Source organism: Mus caroli, chromosome 7, assembly GCF_900094665.2.
Source record: "Mus caroli chromosome 7, CAROLI_EIJ_v1.1, whole genome shotgun sequence".
NCBI classification, from domain to species: Eukaryota; Metazoa; Chordata; class Mammalia; order Rodentia; family Muridae; genus Mus; species Mus caroli.
Window position 1 is genome coordinate 114,831,682 of NC_034576.1, and position 25,376 is coordinate 114,857,057.

Here is a 25,376-nt window from a genome sequence, read left to right on the forward strand (position 1 = left end):
AACCAAAAAGTAGAAATGAAATATAAGTAACCAAGTAAGTAATATAAAAGGAAAATGCTAATTAAATTCTATCAAAGAAGCCAGGTATGGTGATGCAAACTTTTTGTTGTTGTTGGGTTGGGTTTTTTTTTGGGGGGGGGGGGGGGGGGGGGGCGAGTTTCCAGACAAGGTTTCTCTGTATAGCCCTGGAGTGATGCAAATTTTTAATCCCAGCACTTGAGAGAGGTAGGCAGATCCCTGAAGGTCCAAGACCAGCCGGGTCAACATAGAAAGTTCTAGAATAGTCAGTCAGGGCTACACAGAAATATCCTATCTCAAAAAAAAACAGAGGAAGGTGGAGGGAGAGAGAGAGAATATTACTGATGGGCTGGGGGTGTGCCTCAGTTGGTAACTTGCTTGCCTAGCATGCACAGAGCTCTGGGTTCCATCCTAGCACACACACAGAGCATGGTCACCTACCTGTAAAGTCCAGCATTTGGGAGGTAGAGGAGACAGGACAATCGGGGTTTTAAGGTAATCCTCAATTACATATGAGTTTGAGGCCAGTCTGGACTACATATTAGACTAGCAGTTCTCAACGTTCCTAATACTAAGATCCTTCAGTACAGTTCTTCATGTTGTGGTGACCGCCCCCCGACCATAAAATTATTTTCATTGGTACTTAACTGTAATTTTGAATTTTGTAACTGTTATGAATCATAATGTAAATATCTGATATACACAATATCTGATATGTGATCCCTATGGGGGGTTATGACCCACAGGTTGAGAATTGTTGTATTAGACCCTGACTCCCAACGTGATTAATAAATAAAAGGTATATTAATAAAAACAACTGTTCTGATTGTAACCTGGGCCCTTAGAGCAACCAGATGACAGTTAGACCTAAAATCACCCTTTCTGGGACATTGAGGCCGAGCATTTATCCTGAGGTTCCTTTCTTCATTGCACAAAATCGGTTCCAGCTGATTCTCTAATCTGTGGTGGGAGAAGAAAGAGCCTTGGGCTGGAAGTGGGAACAGGGAGCATCAGGTGACTAGCAGGGCCCAGGGAACTCTGAGAAAGACATCTCAAAGGAAACAGAAGGTCTAACATCTGCTCTGTGGCAGCTCTTGATGACACAGACCATCTCTCTGCTGCTTAGGACTTCACAGGGGAGACAGCAGATGGTGGTCCACTGGCCTGCCTCTTTATGAAACCCACCCCATCCTTTTATGGGAATAGCATCAACCCTTCAACACCTCAGAGCAAGGGTGCCCCAACCCCAGGCAGAGGAGGAAATGCCTTCCTGTTCTGTGACACTGTTCCTACGGAGATGGGAACAAGTGTTTACTCACCCCAGATAGGGAACCAACGAGAGACCGAAGTTCAGATACCACCAAAGTCTCACAAGTTCAGCCACCACCAAAGTCCACTTGGTGAAACAGTGAGTTTTGTTGGGGTTGTTCACTAGACCAGAAGTGATTCAAAGACAGCTGCATCACCAAAGCCCACCCTTGCTCATGAGAGCTGGGAGCCTGGAGCACACTGCACAGGCTGTGGGCAGCTCCACAGGTTGGAGAGTGTCTGGGTAGCTCAATTGGTCTCTACTTCTTAGAGGCAGCTTACATTGTCATTCAGTCTTCTAGGCAGCAACCTAGACGTCTAAGAGTGATCCACAGAGAGAAGGGCCTAGTGGATCTGATCCGTTCCAGGGACTTCCTGAAGTTATTCTGAGTTGTTTCACTTCTGACCTGAAAGAGCATCCCTGCAGGGTGGAATGTTTCACCTCCCCGTAGGACATCCTCTTGACCTGCTTCTCTCCAAAATGAAAGCTTTAACCTGAAAGAATGCTGTTACACAACACTTCCTGACCATGCTCAATACTCAATTGTTCTTGGGATTCCTCTCTTCTGAAGTGGCTAAAGGAGGCTACATCCTCATCTCCCCCAGAGGTGGCTCTTACCCTGAGTCTCCTACAAGGCAACACTGAGACATGGTCCCCAGCATCACTGTTATATACTGAAGTCCATAGTCACTTCATTATATTTTCACACAGACACACACACACACCTACCCAGTGGCCAGCATGAGAGAAGGAGACACAATTCCAGGAAAGTCTGAGACCTGGTCATGCGCTTCAGTTCATCCAACCATAGCCCCCTATCCTTTATCTGATTTCTTAACTCAGGATGACTGGGGGAGGGGGGCTTCTCACTGTGTTTTATTTGACCATGATGCACACGTGCAAGCATGTATATACATATACATACACACACACACAAACATACAGAATTAAATGCATATATGTAATATGAAATGTTTTTCAAAGGAGAAAAAAATAGTAGGGGAGGAAGTATGCAGAAAGCAATACAAATAGGAAGTCAACTAACATGCTTCAGATGACCCCTAGCACAGTTCAGGTGACCACTAGTGAGGGTGAGCCCCAGTGCAGATGACATCTAATGCAAGTGACTCCTGATACAGGTGAATCCTATTGATGATGAGCCCTAGTGTGGGTGACCCAAGTGTAGACAACCCTTCATGCTAACAACCCCTAGTGTGCGTGAACCCAGGTGCATTACAAACATAATCCATAGAAATTGACTTTATTCATTTTTTTTAATTTAATGAATGCATCCCATATGTTTGGAAACAAAAGTGGTTTTGAATAGTTGCATAGCTGGGGGCTCAGCACTGTTGGAAAGGGGGTTTTAGCGTTTTAATTCTTTGGGGGTATAATATATGTTGCAACGCCATGAGTTAAAGCAGTGCTTCTCAACCTTCCTAACACTGTGACCCCCTTAATAGTTTCTCTTGTTGTGGTGACCCCCAACCATAAAATTATTTTGTTGCTACTTCATAACTGTAATTTTGCTACCATTATTAATCATAATCTGATATGCAGCCCCTTGGGAACCACTGAGTTAAAGCATCCGGAGCATCATCTCATTGTTCTGGGAACTGACTGCCCTCTGCCCTGTCTCTACACGTCCTGAATTTGTTGCATGTCATTCCATTGTTTTGTAAAGCCGATCTCTGCAAGAGCATCTTTGTATTCTAACTGAAAGCAAGGAAACAGTCACAACGCAACACACCTGGGAGCATTCTAAACCACATCTTATCTATTTGAAGATCATATTAGCACTTCCTAAAAAATAACCAATTATGGGCAATTTACAGAAGCATGGAATTGTGTGAGAAATGGCTTCCCAGGAAAATAATAGATTTGTAAAGACCCAGCTAATATTACCCTAAGAACAGAAGAGGAAAGTTAGAAATCTAAGGGAAAAGGTATCTTTAATTCCTTGGCACCATGGAGGAAACTTACTCTGCAACTGTCATTCAGTGGGGAGGTGGCTCGGTTGGCTAAGTATTTGCTGCACAGGCATAAGAGCCTGAGTTCAGATCCCAGCACACACATTAAAAGCTGGCTGTATCCGCATCTGTGTGTCATCAGACCTGAAGAGTGGAGACAGGAGGATTCTCTGGGGCTCACTGGCAGTCTTGGCAAATCAGTGAGCTCTATGTGAGAGGCCCTGTTTCAACAAGTATAATGGAGAGCAATTGAGGAAGATACCTCAGGCTTCTACATGCATGCACACATGCACACAGACACACATAGACACACACAGATACACACACTCATACACGCACATACACATATACACATCCATATAGAGACACACACACATACACATATACACACACCATAGAAGGGAGGGAGGGAGGGAGGGAGGGAGGGAGGAAGGAAGGAAGGAAGGAAGGAAGGAAGGAAGGAAGGAAGGTAGGTGTTAACTGAGGTAAAGCAATGAAAGAACTAATGAGAGGAGACCTGGAAAGACAACCAGACACAAGAATAAATCGTGTGAGATGGGCTCTTATTCTTGTCAACAACCATCAGTTAGCTGTACACAGGGGATGTTTTTTGCAAAGAGAAAACAGGGATGGACCCTGGCTGGATCCCTACAGAGGATGCTCAAATGTGCAATAAGTTCTATATAGTACATATGAACTTTTTAAAAAAGAATGACTTGAGCCTAGAAAGAAATCTGGGCTATAAATCATTGCAGAAAAGGGTAATAGGAAAATACATGTGTGTAATACTATAATCTCATTCTTAAATTTTATTTAGATTTTTTTAAAAATTGTATGCATTCCTGCTACTGTATGTATTTGGAGGTCAGAGGACAATGTATAAGAGTCTGTCCTCCCCTACCTTTACATGGGTCCCAGGATCAAACTCAGGTAATCACACTTGCAATGTCAGATACCAAATGACTTACCCACTGAACCACCTTGCCAACCCCCAGGCATATATTTCCTATTGTCCACCTATTATTTTAACAAGGACAAAGCCAGGTGTGATAGCACCTGCCTTTAAACCCAGCACTTGAGAGGCAGGGTCTGGCCAATGTGAGTGATCTAAGGCCAGCCTAATCTACATGAGTTCTAGATTGACCAGAGCGACACAGTGAGACCCTGTCTCTAGAAAAAGAAAGGAGGAAGGAAAAGAGACTCAGAAGTGGAAAGTATTCACCTTAGTGGTAGCCAGCAGAAGGCTGTAGGGATGAGAATCCATAGGCTGGACTGGCACACACCTAGCTCTCACACCCTCCTCCTCCCTCCCTCCCTCCCAACCTCTGCAGAGACCAGAGTCGGTCACCAGCAGTCTAGCCCAGCAGCTCTTCCTCCCGGTCAAGCTCAGGTTTCCAACTTGATCATCGTAGTTGTGCAGTCCTCCCCAGGGCGTGCAGTCTCAGTGTATGAAAAAATAGCTTGCTTCTAAAGACAGTTCCAATGTCATCAAGAAACAATGGAGGATGGAGGGAAGCAGGCAACAAATTTTTCCTTTCTTTAAAAGGAAAGGATCCAAAATAAGAATTCAGCTTAAAAGTGGAAAAGGTGGGCTGACAGATTTCTCATTTGGTAAAATGCTTGCACCAAGTCTGATAATCTGAGTTTGATCCTTGGAATCAAAGTGGTTGAAGGGGTTCTGCAATTATTCTCTGAGCTCCATACAAACTAACTCCTCTCTCTCTCTCTCTCTCTCTCTCTCTCTCTCTCTCTCTCTCTCTCTCTCTCTGTGTGTGTGTGTGTGTGTGTGTGTGTGTGTGTGTGTCTCTCTTTCCCTCCCTCCCTCTCTCTCCCTCCCTCCCTCTCTCTCCCCTCCCTCTCTCTCCCCTCCCTCTCTCTCCCCTCCTTCTCTTCCCCTCCCCTCCCTTCCCTTCCTCTCTCTGTACACACACACACACACACACACACACATATGCGCGCACACCCACGCTCACTCTCGACGTGATATATAAGGTTTGCTCTGTGCTTGATAAATCCCTGCACTTAGAAAGTGAGGGATGGCTTGAATCAACTGAAGAGGGCAGAGAGATACATCTAAGGATGCTGCACTTACAAATAGCCTGCAGCCATCCTGCCCTGCTCCTGACAATAACTCATGGATCTTCAGAAACTGCAGACTCTCCAGTGGACAGTTTCACACCAAAGGGCATATAACTTGTGTAAGCTGTAATTACCAAAAATAAATAAGCCCTTGCCGGAGCACTGATGGAAAGTTGAAATATTTATATGGCAGTCCTTAAAAATGCAGAGAAAAGCTATTTTAAACATGTTCTGAGCCATGGGTTCTCTCAGTCCTGAATGAGCAGGGAGCATGGGTTCAGCTGAATCTAGAAGCAGGCACTGTGATTCCCATCAAAGGGGCTACCATTGTTTTGTGCTTTGTGATAGATTAGTAAAGTCATCAAGCAGTCTCCTGTGTCGGGACACGAGGTGCATTGGTATTAAAGCACATCACAGTGCGAGCACCGTCTAAAGACCCCACTCACCGTTACCAGGTGCTTGCTTCTTCACATCTGTAGCTGCTATTTTGCACAGGTGCTGCTGTGGACTTATCAGAGCATGGAAGTAATGGTCCCGTGAGGGTTCTTCTGACTTCCAGCTGGATAGTAGTACTTGTAGGATGTCATTTCTTTTAAGACACATGCTGGTTTTAGGGATGTGAAAATGTTTTTTTTAATAGATGTGTTGCCTTGGAACTGATAAAATGTAACACTGCCTGTGGTGTGGGGGTGGAGGGGGTGGGGGTGGGGGGGAGGAAAAGCAAAGAGATGCTTCTCTCAGACTAGTGTGACTGGGGTGACATCCATACAAGAGCAGTCAGAGTGCCTATAAGATGGTATAGCTGGTGGCTGGGTAAATTCCCTACTTCTGTGGTCCTGGGGATCTACAGCACAGTCAAAAGGCTTCCACAGGACGCATGCTCAATTAGACAAGGAGCCGCGTCCCTCTTCTAGAAGGCCCTCAACACACTTGGTCCTTCAACTGGCACAACCTCCAGTGGCCTGGGAAGAGTCTCTGTGAGAGACTGTCTTCCCCCTGCCCTGGGTGGGCATGAGGGCATGCCTGAGGACAATTGTCTTAATGAAGCTAATGGGTGTGGGAAAGCCCACTGAGGGCAGCACCACTCCCTAGGTGGGGATTTCTGAACTATATGAGAGGGGAAACGAAGCTGAGCAGAAGCAAGAAGTGAGCATGCGTACATCCATCTCTCTGTGTGATGCCATTGACCAACTGTCATAGGCTCTTGCCAATGTGACTCCCCACAGTGATGGAATGTATCCTGGAACTATCAGCCAACATACATTTTCTCTACTGAGTGGTGGTGGTGGTGGTGGGGGGGATTTTATCACAGCAACAAAAAATGGAATTAGAATGGACCATAAATTAAAATCTTTGAATAAAAATCACATCCATACCGAAAATATCCGTACTTTTCTTGTCATGATCCTATAAGCAATATAAAATGACAGTATATAATGGCCTTTATATTGTATGAGGTATTTGAATAATACAGAGACGACTAAAGCATAAAAAGGATTGCATAGGATTGCAAACACCCGGCCATTTTTGACCGGACACTCAAACACCCCCAGACTTGATATATGTGGGGTGGGACCCCAGAACAGTCCTAGGTTTGACTGTAGAGATGTGGTCATTGTGTGTTGTCATAGGTGAACGCGTGAAAGAATAGGCACAAGTTAGGTTTTCTGTGACCCAGGATAACAGCTGCTCTTTTCCCTTCCCACTCCAGAGAAACTGGAGTGTGAGAAGCTCAACGTGGCCGAGGTTACGCAGTCGGAGATCGCCCAGAAACAGAAGCTACAGACTGTGCTGGAGAAGATCAATGAGACCCTGAAGCCTCCTCCCAGGAGCATCAAGTGGAACGTGGACTGTGAGTTAGGAGAGGAGGACTGTGCAATGACGCTAGCCCCTAAGGGTCCCCACCATTCACAAACTGTCACCTGGGACGCCAAGTCATTTCTCTTTGAGAAATAACCTTTGACGGGAAAGATAGCCTATCATACAAACCCTTGGGGGTGGAAATAATAATAAAATGTCCAGGTCTGTGTTCCTTTGTCTGGAAGGCTTTCTGTGACACTAGGTCAGCTTGGTGAGGAAATGATGTGTTCCGGAAGGGACTTCTGAGGCCCACACAGCTTGCTGAGAGCAGTGTTGTCTCCAGCATGTAGGAACTTGGGGAAGCTGAGGGTCACAGGTCCAAACAGCTGAGAGGCCAAGAGTGAGGCTTCAGTTCTGCCCACACCCTGTCACTTCTACCCTGCTCCTCAGAAGGAGCACAGATACCAAGCACTAGAAAGGGTTTGTTTTAATGTTTTATTTACTAGAGAGATAGAGACAGACAGACAGACAGACAGACTGACACATAGCAGGGAAGGGGAAATGTTCATGCCATGGTACATATCTGGAGGTCAGGATACAACTTTATAGAGTCAGTTCTCTCCTGTTGCTGTACATGGATTCATTTGCTTGACTGCTTCTACTCAGCTTGAATTCTTCTCCACTTGCAGAGCTCAGGACCCCTGCCTAGGGAATGGTGGCTCCCGTACTGGGTAGAGTCTTGCAGCTATGAGATCATTTACAGTGAAGGCAGATCATTTCCTTTCCTAGGTTTGAAGACATAATTTTTAACTCCTAAGTGGGGGAATCCATTTTAAGTCTTATAAATGGGATGGGTAACCTCTGCCACATTTCTATTACATCAGTTAGCTTACAGACACATACCCACAGGCCAATCCAGTGCAACCAATCTTTTACTGAGACGCTCTTCCCAGGTGAGTCTTATTCTAGGTCATGTCAAGCTGACAGTCATTCACCAGGCCATACAACAAGCACCTTTACAGACTAAACCATCTTTCCACCCCTACCTAGTACAGGACTTTTTAAGTTCCACCTTTCACCGGTAGTAGAGCTCAAAGATTTCAGAAAAATATAGAACCATTTATTCTTTTTTTAATATTTTTATATGCAATATGCATAGGTGTTTTGTCTGATATAGAGCCCACAAAGGCTAAAAGAAGGTGTCAGCTCCCCTGGGGCTGGAGCTCACAAACAGTTGTGAGCTGTTGTGTGGGTAGTGGGAATCAAACCTCAGTCCTCTGGAAGAGCAACTAGTGCTCTGAGCCCCTGGGTCATCTCCCCAGCCCAGGGAACGTTCATTCTTTTGCAGCCTCAAGAGTGTGCCTTGGCGTCTAATATAAACTCAAACGCAGATTCAACAGTAAATGAATGGGTCACGTGACACTAGCAATGACAGCTAATCCCTAATCAGGGAGTTTTCTGATTTTTCTCTTTGTAAATAAACAAATGCATGGTTTTTTTTTTTTTTTTTTTTTTTTTTTTTTTTTTTTTTTTTTTTTTTTTACAGCGAGAATAAAATGGTTAGACCGTGTTTGGATCTAAGTATTAGAATCCTCCTCCCCCACCAGTGACCTCATAGCTGCCAGGAGCTGTCTTCTGTCCTCATTTCTGACACCTGCCATTGGAGCCAAAACACCCACTACCTCCTTCAGCATAATTAGACCACTGCTGGCATAGAACAGTGTGATAAGCTGGGAACAGGGCATTCTCTGCTTACCCAAAGTCACCTGAGGGTTGAGGACAGGACCTGGCTTTAGGCCCCAGAGGCTGCCCTGCTAAGGAGCCCTATTTCCCTGTGTCCCTGGGAAATTAAATAATGGTCAGAAAAGGAGACATGAGGCTGAGCATATGACTTACTGGGTAAAGTGCTTGCCTCGCAAGCCTTGGATTGAGCCCCAGTGCCCATTTATTTTTAAAAAATTAAAAGCTCAGAGTAGTGCCACTTACCTGAAATTTCAGTGCTCATGAGGCAGAGACAGGAGAGCTCTGGAGTTCTCTGGCCAACCCTGGCTAAGTGAGTCACTGAACTCCAGGTTCAGTGAGAGATGCTGTCTCAAAAATACAAGGTGGATGGAGCATTGAGGAAAACACTTGATCGCCTGATATTGACCTCTGGCCTCACACATATATAACACACACACACACACACATACACAGAGAGAGAGAGAGACAGACTTTGTAAGCTGGCTGCTAATATCAGAGGGATTTAGTTGGATGTCTTTGCTGTCTCTCTGTTTACTTCTTGTGAATTAGTCTCCCTGGCTGGATCTCCAGAATGGAGATGGATTAGCGGGTCAGAAGAGATAATTATTCTCTTGGCTGCTCCCTGCGATGCCTCAGGGCATCAAGAAGAGCTGGATCTTGTTTACAAGAAGAAGCAGTGTGTTCTAGAAGGAACAGAGCAGGCTCAACTCACAGGGAGAAGCTCTTTCCTTTCTCCCTAATCGGGCCTGACTGTGCGTTTGGGGACACGGTGTCGCCTTTATGCTCAGGACAAGGGTGGCAGGGACAGGCTGCTGAGTTACCAGTTTGATCTAGGACTTTAGGGATTTCTTTCTTTCCTGTTCATGAGCAGTATTTTTTTTTACTATTGAAAATTTAGAAAATGCCAGTGTATAAAAACATCGAAATATCAATGTCCATCTCAATCCTCTCAGCACTCACTCACCCAACTCAGGTAATTCTTTCCACCACCCTCGTCTCCCAGATGGGGAAATCAAGGCACAGAGGAGGTATGACACTACAAACGTTTATACCAGGGTCAGGAAGTCTAGCGTCTTCCGCTATCGCTTCCCCAGAGCAAGGAAGGGTTACTGGTACAGTCCATGTCCCCTGAAGGAGCACTGCTGCCCTACCTACAGAGTGATGACAGGGGAGCCAGGAATCTGATTCAGAGAGACAGTTGCAGAGCCAGGCTGTGCACTGACTGAGCCAGTGTACGAGGCCTCCACAGCTGCCTACCTAGAGATGGCCCTGAAATTTTTGGAATATTACTGCAAGGTGTGTGTTTGTCCATCTGTGTGTGTCTGTGTGTGTAATAAAGAGTGTCTAGAACGTGCTTTTTGTTTTCTCACATATGAATACACATGGATGCATGTATAATAGGAATCTCCCTGTATCCTAAGAGGATATCTTTCAACATCCCGGGGGATGCCTGCACCGTGGGTAGCTGCAGACATTTCGGGCACAGACACACAAATGGAATAGCTTTTCCATCTTTTTCGTTATTTTAAGTTAGCATACAAAGTACAGAGTTATGATGCTGTGCCCTTTCATATCTGTGTGTCACTCATCAGCTCTAACTCCCCCTCCTCTCCCACTGCTCTCTCCCTCCTTCCTGCCCCCTCTTGCTCACTCCTTCCTCACCCCAGATAGTACCTCATTCTGTTTTCATGTCACATGCATCCCATTCCCTCTCTTCTCCCCTGTCCTTTAAGATCTAGTCCTCCTCCTTCTCCTCTTCCCTATCTCACACGCATGCATGTATGATTGCATGCACACACACACACACACACACACACACACACAAAGAAAACAGCCATAGCTTATTTCGCCTGTTGATCTCCAGTTGTATCCATTTGCCTGTAAATGTCATGACCTTGTTTTCCTCTATAGCTGAATTAACTTGTTCCATCATATACATACACTGTGTCTGTTCATCTGTTGATGGACAGACATCAAGGCCAGTTCCATTTCCTGGCCCTTGTGAGTAACGCAGCAGTAAACATAGATGTGCATGTAACTCCGTGGCATGGCCAAGTAGTGTCTTTGGGATACACCCAGGAGTGATCTAGCTGTTGCGTATGGTAGTTCTATTTTTAGTTTTTTAAGGAACCGCCATGCTGATTTCTGTATTGGCCCCACCAGTGTCCACTCCCCCAGTGTGAATGAGGCTTCCTCATTCTCTGTAGCCTCACCGGAATTTGTTGTTTGTTCTCCTGGTGGTAGTCATTCTAACTGGATAGAATCTCACAGTACTTTTAATTTGCATTGCCCTAATGGTTGAGGAAGTAGAACACAATATAATAATAATAGTAATAATAATAATGATAATAATAATTGCATTTCTTGTGAGAAATTTGCAAATTATACATATATATAATTTGCATTATCTCTTGAGAAATGTCTATTCAGTGCATTTACCCAGTCATTCATTGGATGGTTGAGAGGGTAGAATGATGGTTGTCTATTCAGTGCATTGATTGGATGGTTTAGCGGGTAGAGTGATGTTTAATTCTTTAAGGTTCTTTATAGCTGCTACATCTTATGGCACAGGAGCTAGCAAGGTTTTCTCCCATGCTGTAGGCCATTTCCTTATGCTGATTATTTCCTCTGCTCTGCAGACATTTTTTAATTACCCATAGTCCCAGTTTTCAGTTCATGGGGTCATTTTCCAAGCCACTGGGTTCTTTGTGGGAAGTCTTTGTCTATGCCTGTGTAGACGTCTTTTGCTTGGGTTTTCTATCAGCAGCTTCAACTTTTCAGGTCCCATGTTAAGATCTTTGATCATTTGAGTTGATTATCACTCACGGTGAGAGATACAGATCTAGTTTCATTCTTTTACAAGGGGTTGAGTGCTTGGCTTTCCCAGCACTACTTCATAGAGGCCATTTTTTTCTCCAGGATATGCTTTTCGCATCCCTGTTGAAAACCAGGTGACTGTAGCCATAGGTTTATTTCCTGGTGTCCCATACTCACCTATTGGTCTACAGGTTTGTTTTTGTGTACCTGCCATTGATGTCTTTTCTAGCCTAACAACACATTTATCACACACAATGACACCACTCCTGTCCCTTAAGGTATAACAACAAAATGAACATGAAGGGCTGGAGAAATGACTCGGCAGTTCAGAGCTGCTCTTTTAGAGGACTGGGTCCAATTCCCAGCACCCATGTGACAGCTCATAACCATCTGCAACCCCAGCAATGGGAAATCTGATAACCTCCTGTGGTCTCTGTGGATACCAGGTACACACATTGTGCACAGACAGACATGCATACAGGCAAAACATCCACACACATGGAGTAAATAAATAAATCTAATTTTTAAACTACCATGAATATTCTTTTTCATAATTAAATAGAATGTGCATTCTTACTATGGATATCAGAATCTCAGGACTCAGGTTTTTCTCTATTATTTAATTCTCTCCCTTTAACTTAAAGGCAGCCCTTCATGCCTTCACTTCAGCATGTCTGCGTTGCCAGCCTCACTGTTCTCATGCCCTGGGGCCATCCTTAAATACAATAATGCAGTCACAGTACTACTGAGGCAGCCCAACACCAGGTGACTAGCGGAGGAATTGCATCCTTGGTATGGAGACACTGGACAAGGAGTAGTTTATGTCTTGTCCAAGACAGAATGACTCAGCACAAGGTTTCATCACAGAACCCAAAATGGTTTTATATTCCTTTTCAAGTGCTGATCACAGTACATGTTTGTGCACATGTGTGTGTGTGTGTGTGTACACACCTGCATGTACATGCATGCAGATGTGCATGGTGTGTGATTATCTTGTTTCTGTGGAGTTTCCCTTTAATTAATTCATGTTAATACCTAGCTGACATTGTCTTGACTGCTTTTCTGTGTGTGCAACGGTTCTGTTATGTGGCTGTATCATAGATTTTAAAGGCTGTGGTTGAGGCATATGCTCCATCTAGGCACAGGATTAGAAGAAGAAACTCAGACACAGCTGGAAGAAAAGAAGCAGAAATGGGTGGGCTGCAGATAAGACTTGATGGCCTTCATTGTCCTGTCTTCCTTTCATGGTCTCTACTATTGGCTTTTAGATCATAGGATTTCTAGGGGCAAAAATAAAAGATAACCTCAGGGGTCAGTGAAATAGCTCAACAGGTAAAGGTGTTTGCCATCAAACTTGACAACCTGAGTTCAATCCCCAGAACCTACCACATGGTAGAAGGAGATATTCAACCCGGAAAAATTATCCCTGATCTCCACACACATGCCATGGCTCCCCTACACAATTAATCAAGAAAAAAATTAAAATTTGTTTTGAAAAAAAAAAGCTTTAGGAGCCTAAGGTAGTAGAATCACAAGTTCAAGGCCAGGTTGATCTACATAGAATGTTCTGGACCCACCAGAACTACATAGTAAGAACTGCGTGGTTTTGATGTCTCTCAACAACAAAAGCAAGCTTGGACACCCCAGACCTGAGCCCAGCACCTCCTTGGTGTGGGTGTTTCCCAGGGTTTTGCTTTTGATGCTGATGTGGGACACAGAGACTAACATCCTTATCCACATTCTCTGTGTGTCTAAATGGAATTATCTCTTCTGAAAAAGATCCCCTGGAGAACACAGCATTTGTTGAAAGGGTCTGACATCTGTCTGATACCTTTGATGTCACTTACTGAGATGATATACAGGAACACCAGGCAGTAAGGACTTGGCTAACCTGAACTTTTCCAACATCAAGATTGTCATTGAAAGAAAGAGGGCCTCAGGTGTGCTTACAGCCCTCGGGATCCAACTTAGGGATAATATAACAACCCTGACTAGAAGGGCAAACCCTGGTTTGGCTCTATCTTCATGACAGTGCCATGTTAGTGGCCCATTCCCAACTGGGAGCCATTTTGTGGGCTGTCACTGAAGGTCAGAGTCAGTGTACAGTGCGTTCCACATCTGAATCTTCTGAAAAGCCAGGTGTGCTGCCTGTGGAGCGGTCATGATGAGGGATGGAGCTGATGACGTCAGGGGACAGTCTGAGTCATTTCCTTTAATGGTGGCTTCTCAAAACTTCTATAGTAGACTTTTTGACCCAGGGAAGACAAATGACACCCAGACAACCCTATGTGGGTGACATACACACATGGTACTTTGGATTTTCCCTTAAATGTCTCTGTAATGAAGAGTCATGAAGCTAGTGGGACCGCACAGGCAGGCAAAGAGCCTGAAGGATCTGACCTTCTATGAGACAGGAAGAGAGAGGGTTGGCATGCCCTGATTGCCTCCGTGCCAGGGACTTTCTCATACGTTATAATAAAAAATACCGGTCATTCCTGGCCACCTGCAGTGTCCCAGGGGCTCTGCCCTTGCGAATGTTGGAAGTCTTTACAGTGTATATGCCCACCTTCGAGCTGTTATCCAAGATTGTAAAAGCTCAGTGGTCAGAGTAGCCCCTGCCCAAAGCCATAACCAGTAAACAGGTAACAAAATCATGTTCCAGTTCTAGTCTGCCTGACTGTGTGAGCCTCATGAGTCAGTATGTAACCCATCTACAACTAGAAGGGCCTAGCCTTCAGCAGCACAAATGGTTTAGTATGAGCACAGGGTGTGGCAACTGTGGAGGACACTTGGGTTTGCTTGAGAACATAAACTATACCCACCTTATAAGGCATGAGCAGCCAAACTTTTGGGGAAAGTCAAACTTCTAGGGAAGTTGACTCTGGACAGAGGAAGAGACCTAGGGCTTCTGACTTGGTATCTCTTGATTAAAAAACGGTTTGTGAACAGCCTACGACACGGGATGTGGTACCAATCCAGTGTCCTGTTCCCTGTTGTGTGGGGAAAGGAGTGGGTACAGATGAGAACAGGGGCCTGGGTAGAGAACCCTCTGAGCCGCAGACTCAGTCATTGCGCCTGGGGAACCTCAAGTGGAACAGAGAGGCTATGTTGGAAATCTACCAAACATAGCATCCGAGAAGGAACCTATAAAGCATGGCCATAAGCTGAGAGGGCTGAGGGTAGGGGGTACAGGTGGTGACTGAGAAATTCTCTGATACCCAGGGTGCAACAAGGAGACATTGAGGAGGGTACTGCTGTCATTTCAATAGATACCTATCCTGCCTAGAATCTGGAGACTCTCATTTTCTGATCTTGCATTTCAGCTGTTCATGCCAAGAACCTGGTTGCCATCCTCCACCTGCTGGTTGCTCTGTCTCAGTATTTCCGGGCACCCATCCGACTCCCAGACCATGTTTCCATCCAAGTGGTTGTGGTCCAGGTAAGATGCACGCTACCCTATACATGTGTACCCTTAAGTCACAGACTGAGGTCAGCAAGAGTCAAAGCTTGTTGAGTAGATGCTTCCAAGGCCAGTGGGGTGAAGGCTAGGTGGACTCGGTTGTGCTATGTGCTGGGAGGTATCCAGCACCCACTCGCTGCCTTATGCTCAGTAAGCGTGAAGAGAATGAAAGGGTGTGTGCTTGTGGGCAGTGTAGCTTTGTGTGAGTGTGGATCTGCTGGAAGAGTCTGTGTGCTGGAAGAGTCTGAAAGTGTATAGTGTGTATGTTCATGAGGTATGTAAGAGTTAAGCACGAAGAAAGGTGTTTGTATGTGTCATGCACATTCTAGCAAGCTTTGGAAAATCATGGTTTTAGTCAAGTGTCATATAAGCATTGTGTGTGAAGGAATACATATTCTGGGATGTGCATGTGTATGTGCGTGCGTGCGTGCGTGAGTGTGTGTGTGTGTGTGTGAAGTATACGTTCAGTTATGTGTGTGCACGTGAGTGTTCAACATATGTGTGTGCATGTGAAAAGTGTGTTCAAGCCTGTGTATGTTTGAGTGCATATCAGTGGGTGAGAATATGTGTGTGTGTGTGTTTAATTGCATGTGTGAGGAAATATGTGCATGTGAAAGGGAGTGTGTGTGAAAGGGAATGCGTGTGTTCAACCATGTGGAAGGGATAAAAGTATGTGTGTGTGTATGTATGTGTGTAAGTTCATATATAGGGAGAGAGTGTTGAATGTTCAAGGATGTGTGTGTGTGTGTGTGCGCATGTTTGTGCTCTTTTCTGCTGCTTCTCAGTCCATAAGCAAAGCCCAGCTAGAACCTCAAGTCCAGACTGCTGGATAGGATTTTCATTCACATATGGTCACATAATTTCCACAATGAGAGTGTGATCTCTCTCTCCCCCTGGCTAGCTTACTCTGCCCCTGACCCAGTTAGACACTCAAAATGCAATTTTATTTTCCAACTTCATGCCCATTTAAACAAAAGGTCATCGCTGTGCTTGCTTGTTCTAGGTGGGTTTTTGTTGTTGTTGTTGTTTTCCATATAAATATGCATCGAAAGGGTGTGCTCTGGGTGCATACAAGCCCCCTGGGCACCCAAGGCTCTGAATAGACAACAGGAGGCAGGTCTGCCATCAGTTAGTAAGAGAAAGCTTTTGGGCTAGTTAACTGTGCCAGATCAGGTCAGGCCTGTTTACAGGACAAAGGGGCTTTGAGCTGAGCTTTCAGGTCAGATGGTAACTGGAGGGGGAGCATTTGACAATTGTTCTCCTAAGCAAGGGATCACTCCTGCCCTAATGAGAAAGCCTTCCTTCCACACCGACTGGCACTCAACTCTGCAAAGCACCATAAAGCTATAATAGGAATAGGGTGCGTTGGTGCTGCCTTCAAGGAGACAAGATGACACAGACAGGGCAGAGGACTGTCCTTGACAGTGCTGAGCTGTGTGGATCAGACCCTTGAGTGTGGCTGACAAGACAGGTACTCAGAATCCTTGCTATTGAGCTCTGCCTTTGTGCCCAGCATTTTGTGGCCAGCCCAGGGCATTCTGGAACAAGTGTCTTCTTAAGGAGCCTACACCATCTCTGTTTTGTTATCCTACCAGCCAATAACACACAAGTTCATCTTGTGTTTTGAAACGCTGCCACGGGGAAGAGAGGGATGGATGATGGATGGTGGAGCATGGGGGATTTTGAGGTCAGTTAAACTGCTCTGGCATACACAGCCCCATCAGGAGCAGACCCCAATAGTAACTGTGGCCTCTTGGGGTGACTGGTGGCTCGGTGCAATCAGCTCAGTTGTGCACAGTGTATCCGTCTGCAGCAGGGTGCCGACAGTATACGAGACAGGATCAGGTACGAGGGGTGGAAAACAAAGGAGATACCTAGCCCCTCTTCTTAGATTTGCTCTGAACCTAAACCCTTCTAACAAAGGTTAAAACAAACTAACAAAAATCACCTAAGCTCTCCAGTTAAATGCAGAGTACTAGGCACTGGGAGTCCTGAGTTATTCACAACTCTACATGCGGTCCTTCAGTTCAGGCATGGCTCCTCCACTAGAAGTAGAGATGTTCCTGGATAAGCCAGCCTTTCATGTCATCTACTTTCCTTCTGTTACTTACCATGCCTTCCAGTGCTTGGTCTGTCCATTTATTGAATATTTTAGTTGTCTTTCTGACCAGGTGAGCTAAACAGCTCTCCAATAAAAATCACAAAACTTACCTGTTGCTTTACTAGAGACAAAAGGAAAAAGAAAAAGATTTGAGCAGCAGAGTTGATGGGAGACTGCTATTTTGAAACAGAGGTCCCTGCAAGCTCACATCTCAGACCTTATTTTGAGCTCAATTATCAGCCATCAGGAACAGTTTGGGGTTTAATTCCTGCTGCAGGGACTTTTGTTAGGGTGAGGGCATAGGAAAAGGGTTATACAAAGTGCCGTGTACATGTGGGGTGTGTGTGTGTGTGTGTGTGTGTGTGTGTGTGTGTGTGTGTCTGTGTATGTGTTTGTGTGTGTGTGTCTGTCTGTGTTAGGGGTTACAGGGTGATTAGCTTTATCGAGCCTTTCACGAGAACAGGCTCAGGAGCAGGATCCAGAACTGACAGAAAATACCTTGTGTAATAGTGCATCACCTAGGAGGCCAAGGCAGGAGGATTGCTTTGAGTTTGAGGCTAGTCTAGACTATCTAATAAATTCCAGGCCAGCCTGGGCTACATAGTAAGGCCCTGTTTTAAAACAAAAGCAAACCTAGAAAAAGTGAGCCCCTAAGCCAAGGATTGATCTCCCCAGGCAGACGTAGAGATAGGAGCTCTGAGGGCTGCCAGTGAGGCCTCTGTAACGCCCTCTTCCTTCTCATCTGTAGAAAAGCCTTTTATGGTGTATGAACTGGAAAGTCAGATTTCGTCTGACTGTGGCCTCCCAAGACAAGGATTTGAGGAACCCCGTGTAAAAATTGGACGTGCTTCAAAACTGAATTTTCCTGATTTGTCCTCTCCTCAACCCAGCCCTTTCCACATCCATTTCCTGTCACTTCCTTTTCCACCTTGATTGTCCCTTCCTCCTCTAAGCCAGAGACTCTTATCCACTCTGCCTTTCCTTCTGCAAAAGGGTTGCCCAGGCCCATAGTGTCTGTGGCTGTGGCTGTTGTTTCTGGGTTGCCCAGGCCCATAGTGACTGCGGCTGCGGCTGTTTTTTCTGGAGGTTTGGGAGGGAGGCTGCAGAAGGCACGGTTCAGCAGGTGTTCCTGAAGTGAGGTCCCTCCTTCATTTGATGGAGAGGGGTTGGACTGAGGCACGGTTTTACTATATAGTCCAGGCTGGACCCAAATGCTCAGTCTTCCTGCCCTATCCTCCACCGGGCTGGGATTAAATGTGTGCCACCATACGCTGGCTCAGAGGCCCCTTCTTCACATTCAGTTTGGCTTTGAGACAGTGCTTTTGCTCTTTCAGCCTTTATGTGACTGACACCCAGGCTGTCCTGTAAGGGTCTGCTGCTGGCTGCAGAGGGACCTGGGAGTGAGCCTTCCTCCTGGTATCCATTAGGAGGTCCTAGGGAACCCTGTGCTCCTTCATTGGCTCCATTTTCAACTCTCAAGCAACACACCCCTGGAGGGAGTTACCCAGGAACTAATGGCAGCCACCTCTCCCTAGAAGGAGCTCTCCCCAGGGTCCAACCTTCGCCCGAGTTTCCTCTCAGTGAAAAGTATCTCTGACCATCTAGCTGCAAGTCCGCATAATGTTGAAGGCCAGCCTAGACTGCATGAGTCTTTGAAAAGAACAGAGGAGGAGGAGGAGGAAGAGAAGGAGGAGGAGGAAGAGGGGGGTTAATTAATTGGTTGGCTGGCCAGGGCTCAAGGTGGTTGCTTTTCTCAGAGAGAGCAGCAGCACAGTCCCCATGCCGGCACCAAGTGGAGCCTGCTGGAGCAAGAAGGACCTGAGAATGTCACCCTTTGACTCCATGCAACTGTTCGAGTGATGTGCTCCATAGACTAGTGCCACTCTCAACCTTGCTTCTAGAGACTTCTTTCTGCTGTGGGCAGTAGTAATGCAGAGAGACTCCTAACTGGTCAGAGTGCTGAGAATCGGTGCTCAGCTGTATGAGATGTTTATACTAATCCCCGAAGGCTCATGGAATGTCATCCAAGAGCAGGCAGAAAGGGCCAGAGGATGAGTATTCGTGCTGTATGGACAAGATGTGGCCACTGCACACATGACTCTCATGACAGCTGTGTCTGCTTGCATAAGATCAAGCCAGGTAGCATTTCAGCTTGACTGACACAGGGCCTCATACGGCTCCAGCTTTCACAAAGGAGCTCCTGGCCGGTGATGGCTGCTAAGAGAAGGGGAGTCATTTTTCTTTGAGGGGCCCATGACCTCTGGTAGGTTACCCATGTTCCCATGGATGGCCTCACACGCATGTGCACGCAGGCTCAGTGGGATATGCACAGACATGAAGGTTGGGGTGGGAGGTCTTAGGAGGGCCCAAGGGGGATGGAAAAGACTAGATAGGATAATGATACATTGTATACATGTGTGAAATTAACAAAGAATAAATAAAACTATTCAGAGAATTAAAAGAGCTCCATAGTTATTGGGTAAAAAGCAAACCAGAACAAAAGACCTCTATGCATCCAGTTTGTCCACACTGCCTTTTACACCTCTGACCAGCCACACCGCTCTCCTTGTGGGGCCCCAACTGGAGGCAGACACACCCAGCCCTCATTTCCATTTGGTTTGCTGTGCTTCACTCCCCAAGGCAAACAGCTGACTTCCAACAAATCTTCAATAAAGAAAGGCAGGCTTCACCATCCAGGAGTCAGCCTACTTGTTTGGACTAAACACCAATTGCACTCCACCATGATGGTTCATGCAGCCAGGCGCCCCCAAATCACTGCATTTCTTGAATCTGCTCACCTCTGGACCGTCTTATGGACCAATAACCTTCCCTGTGTTGGGAATGCCACCCAATGTTTCTGTACTACTAAAGCCTGTTTTCTTCTCCTCTCTTCTCCATTTTAGAAACGAGAAGGGATCCTCCAGTCTCGACAAATCCAAGAGGAAATAACTGGTAACACAGAGTATGTCAACACCATTGTTGCCAGCGAGTCTGTAATGGAACACAGATGTTTCTCTGAAATTCACCCATTTGCTGATATTTAGTTTTCATTTATTGGGATTGCAGGAGGGATTAAGCTGCAGCCGATGATTATAGCTTAGCCTTTTCCGTGCATTCAAAACATGCCTCTCGCTGCTTAAGGTGCAGCCTTGGGTGGGGAAACAGGCAGAGAAGAATTAGCCTAGCCATGATTGAAAATTTCTAATTTTGTGGCACTCCAGGAAAAAAAGTGCCACCCCCACCCCCTGCCAAAAGCTAACGAGCATGAAATCATCATCGTGTGGTAGACCTGAGGCCGATCTGAATTGTTAATCTTCAAAAAGATGACTTCCCCCCCCCTTTCCTTCTTAAATCCTATTTATGTGGTCACTAGACGTGACCCAGAAAGCCCTCCTACTTTACAGGTGTCTTTTGAGTTTTGATTTGTTTGGTTATCCTATTTGTTTTTAGAATTTTACAAATGAGGAACTAGAAAAAGGTTTGCCATGAGGGTGGGAAGATGGTTCCATTGACAAAGTGCTTGCCACCCAAGCATGCCTGAAGTCCAGAGTTCAGCTCCCCAGCATCCGTGTTAAAGGCCAGGCACAGCTGTGTGCACCCGTTATCCCACCACTGGGGAGGCAGAGATGGGAGGCTCCTGGAGCTCCCGAGCCAAGCAGCCCAGCCAAATCAGGAAGCTCCTGACACAGTAAGAGACCCCGTCTCAAAACCAAGGACGTCTCAAAAACCACTGGACGCTGCCCTCTGGTCTCCACTCAAGCACTCTCTAACCAAGAGCAACATGAGTCAGATCTGTGGCTGTGGTGACCATAGTGATTTCAAAAAGGCCCAGCAGTGGGTAGAGGTAGAGAATGGCCCTTCCCACTACACCGGTTATATGACTTGTGGAGACTCCATCATGAAGCCACCCCATCTCTCCCAGGTCCCACCCTAGTCACCAATAGTCACACAGCTGGCAGGATATCAAATGCCTTTGGCATGACTTTGAGGGTTAAGAGGCAAAGCCACCTCAGGTCCAGCTTCACTGTCCTACCTGGATCTCCTGTCCCATGAGGGATGCTTTGTGCCCACTGTCTCATCTTCTGGAAAAGAGAACAGATCAAACAGGGGAGTATCCTGGAAGAAACTGCCGGCCTTGGGGGGTAGGGACAGTTAAGATTCTAGAAGATTCTTTTCAGCTGTGCATTAGGGTTTTATGGTCCCCGTTTCTCTGCCACGAAAACATGGGTGAAGCTTTCATAAGGACAACCCAGTACAGTTTGTGCAGGTTTTTTCTGTATTCAGGTGCAGCGGGTGTGTCCTCCACCCCAGGGCAAAGAAAGAAACTGAAGGCTAGTTCATCTAGCTGGCTTCTACAGCATCACCATTCTGTATAGGAAAACCACACACAAATAGTCATTTAGTGGGTGTTAGATGTGCAAGTGAATAAGCATATCCTAACAGTTATAAGAACTAGCAATGTACTAAGAAAAGAATGAGGTCAGCAAGATGGCTCAGCAGGCAAAGGTGCTTGCTCCCAAGCCTGAGTTCACTTCCTCAGGATCCACATGGCAGAAGGAAAGAACCAATTCCTGCAAGTTGTCTCTGACTTTCACATGCACACAGACACACGCACACACACTTACATGCACGTACCCATACACACACACACACACTGTAGTATTTGTTTTAATATTTAGGACATTTGCAGTGCACTAGAAATTATAATAAAATCTTTCTAGATGCCGAATGCTCAGAGCACACATTGTTTTCATCTTAGAAATTAAAAGATCCAGAGACCAGAGGGGTTCAAGAGCTTGCCTGAAGTCCCACAGCATCTAAAACGGATGTGTCCTGTGACCTGTCTCTGGTGCTTATGCTCAAAGAACATGACTGTTTCTTTGCCAAAGAGTGAAGTTCAGGTTCCTGTCCTCTCTGAGACACTGTCCTGGAGCAGTGACAATTGTCATTTGGGGGCATCACAGGATGGCCAGGAGCAAGACAAAGTTGACCTGCAGGCAGTCAGCCACAAAACCTCGACAGTGAAACTTCTCACAGGCTGCTCAGAGCTCCTGGCAAGGTGTCTTAAGCCTCTGCTCCTGTGTCTGTCGGGGCGACAGGGAAGAATGAGCATTTAAGCATTGCTGTAGCAGATCTTGCACTAACACCAGTAATCTTCCTGAACGTGGCATAAGAGTCTCTGGGGAGTAATTAGAGACAGCATGGGACCAAATGCCAGAGAAGGTAGCTTTTGGAACTTGACCAAGGCCAGGTTAGCACAACTAGGGAAGGTGCAGCCCTCACAGGAAAGGATGCCATCCCAAAGTCAGCAATGTGTTGTCTCAAGTAGCCCAGGCTAACCCCAAACTCAAGCCTACCACATAAGTGAATTCTTTCTTCTTTTCTTCCAGGGCCCTTTCCGGAAGGCATGGTGAGTGTCGTGAGCTTGTCTGGCTTCTGTGGCCTCGGTGAAGCTACTTGTTTCTGTTGTCTAATGTGTCTCTGTCCCAGCTTGGGACACACTGGCTAGGTGGGGAGGGACAGCTTAGTGACATGAAGAACACTCACTCATCAGCACAGATCTGGCCCCAGTAGGGCAGACTTAGCCTGTGCCTGGCATGGAAGTTTAGGAAGAGATATTTGAACACACTTGGGAGACAGCCCCTTGCTTGCTCCCTCTTAGTTCCTATTATGGAACCCATCTCCCAGAACTTACACATGCTCATGTGTAGACAGACAGACAGACAGAAAGACAGACAGACAGACACACATACACACACCTTCCTAGCAGTCTTACCTTTGCCCATCAGTGCCCAAATGGAATAGTCTGGCTTTGGGTTACAGTCCTTCCCCAAGCCTGCTTGCTTCTCAAACTGCCCTCGTGCCCTTCCACTAGGTCACCCCTGGTTCTAGGAATCTCCCTGCCCAGAGCATGGCTTGGCTCTGTTCTGTCAGCCTCATTCTGCTTACCTCATGAAATAATTCTACTCTACTAAAAACTGCATTGGGAGGACAATGTTGTAATCTATAGAACACGTGTTTTCATACCTACTATGCACCTGAGGAAAGCTTATCTTTCAGATGATGTTTTGTAGAAAGGGAAACTGAGGCACGGAGAGGTTGACAGACTTAGGAACCCCCCCCCCCCCCCCCCGCTCATCAAGAGCCTCTTATTCTGTCCTAGAAGGCACTGGACTGTCTCCTTACCTCTGCCCCTACCAGCGTAATTGTTTTGAAAATTAGCCCAAACAGTTTGGTACTTGGATGACTAGAGATGGCAGAAACACTTTAGAATTATGCCTGCATTGGGATATGGAGGGATGGAAGTGAGGAGAAAAGACCAAGCCCAGGTCAGTCTGCTTAGAAACATGTCGCCTGATAGACACACAGACAAGGGCCCTAGTAAGAACTAGCCAGAGATTCCCCATGGTAGCCAGCTACGTGCTTCACTGCATGGTGTGTGTTTCCATTTCAGAACGTGATGCCTTTGACACGCTGTTTGACCATGCACCAGACAAACTCAATGTGGTGAAGAAGGTGGGTCTATGATGTGTAGGGGCAGAAGGGATAGGGCCCCACAGTATGTGAGGAAGTCCCAGCTTGCATGTGGGGTGTCCTGAAGATCTTTTCCCTCTCTCTGACACTGGCTAGTCATCCAGGAGCCATCTTCTCTCAGCAGGGTCCCTACCCTGTCTTCCTGCTTACACTGACTCTGCTACTCACACAGAAGCCTTCCTCCCCCTGGGCACAGGAGGCGGTACCAAAGCAGGGATCAACAAGAGGGACCCAGAGGGTCATTCTGTCTCTTGCTCCCTTCTCAATTCTGCTTCTGTCCCCACTGACCCCAAATCAGATATTCTACCTGTGATCCTGTCTCTCAGGGCTCCCCTGTCCCTTTCAGCCAAAAACCCTGTATGTCACATGGGCTGCCTAACGAAGAGCCAGGGCCTCTCCCTGTGACCCCAGGGCACTGTCACACGTGGATATCTCTAGCTTGGTACCTTTGCATTTCTCTTTCAGACCCTCATCACGTTCGTGAACAAGCATCTGAATAAACTGAACTTGGAGGTCACAGAACTGGAGACACAGGTGGGTGACAGCTCCAGAGACCCAAAGCTTTCCGGGCAAAGGGATGAGATGTGAGATGTATTCTTTTCAGAGAGGAACCAGATGAGAATTTTTCCCTCAGTTGATTTTAGAAACATTTCAGGAAAGAATTGTCTACTCTGTATGTGACACACGACATGTGGTCAAGCACTCTCTGTGTGTGTGTCTCTCTCTCTCTCTGTCTCTCTGTGTCTCTCTGTGTGTGTCTCTCTGTGTGTGTCTCTCTGTGTGTGTCTCTCTGTCTCTCTGTCTCTCTGTCTCTCTCTCTCTCTCCATGTCTGAATATCTCCCTCTGAAACAATACAGTCTTAGATCACCACGGTCCACTGATGAAATTCAGACAATTTTAGCCTTACATTCGTCTATTTAGAGGGGGATCAGGAAGTGATATTGGCTGGTTTGGAGCAATGGGTTTGTGTCATGGTTAGGGGACAGTCATCACCTTCCTGTCACCGGCCCTGTGTTTAATTGTCTACCCCATCCTCACAGCCCCTCTTTAACACTCATCTGTTCTTGGGAGGACATCAGTGGGGTTCTGTTGTTGCCTTGTTCTTTGATAATTTCATTTATGTATATAATATATTTAGATCATCTCCACCCTTCTCCCTCATCCCAGCTCTTCCCAGACACCCCACACTTCTCCCAACTTTACATCCTCCTCTTCTTTTTTTTTTAATAAATAACCTACCGAGTCCAGATAGAGCTGTCCATATGCACTGAGTGTAGGACCATCCACTGGACCAGAGGCAACCTACACCTCTGAAGAAATCTAACTGTTCTCCCTCCAGCAGCCATCAACAGCTGGCACTAGATCATCGTAAGCCCTTCCTCCCTTCAGGCTGGCATTGGTGATTTTTAAAAAGTACCAAAACCCCGTTAAAAAATGGGGCTCAGAACTGAACAAAGAATTCTCACCTGAGGAATACCGAATGGCAGAGAAGNACCTGAAAAAATGTTCAACATCCTTAATCATCAGGGAAATGCAAATCAAAA

At 46.2% G+C, this 25,376-nt stretch overlaps 1 protein-coding gene across 1 annotated transcript in view; it reads left to right on the forward strand.

Moving 5' to 3' along the window:
- The window catches only part of Parva (parvin alpha), a 162,148-nt gene that overhangs the window by 121,745 nt on the left and 15,027 nt on the right, over positions 1–25,376 (forward strand). The window contains exons 5-10 of the mRNA XM_021166342.1: positions 7,088–7,228; positions 15,060–15,175; positions 20,201–20,259; positions 22,688–22,707; positions 23,752–23,813; positions 24,297–24,365. Of these exons, the coding sequence (XP_021022001.1) occupies positions 7,088–7,228; positions 15,060–15,175; positions 20,201–20,259; positions 22,688–22,707; positions 23,752–23,813; positions 24,297–24,365 (467 nt within the window). The remainder of the gene's footprint in view (positions 1–7,087; positions 7,229–15,059; positions 15,176–20,200; positions 20,260–22,687; positions 22,708–23,751; positions 23,814–24,296; positions 24,366–25,376) is intronic.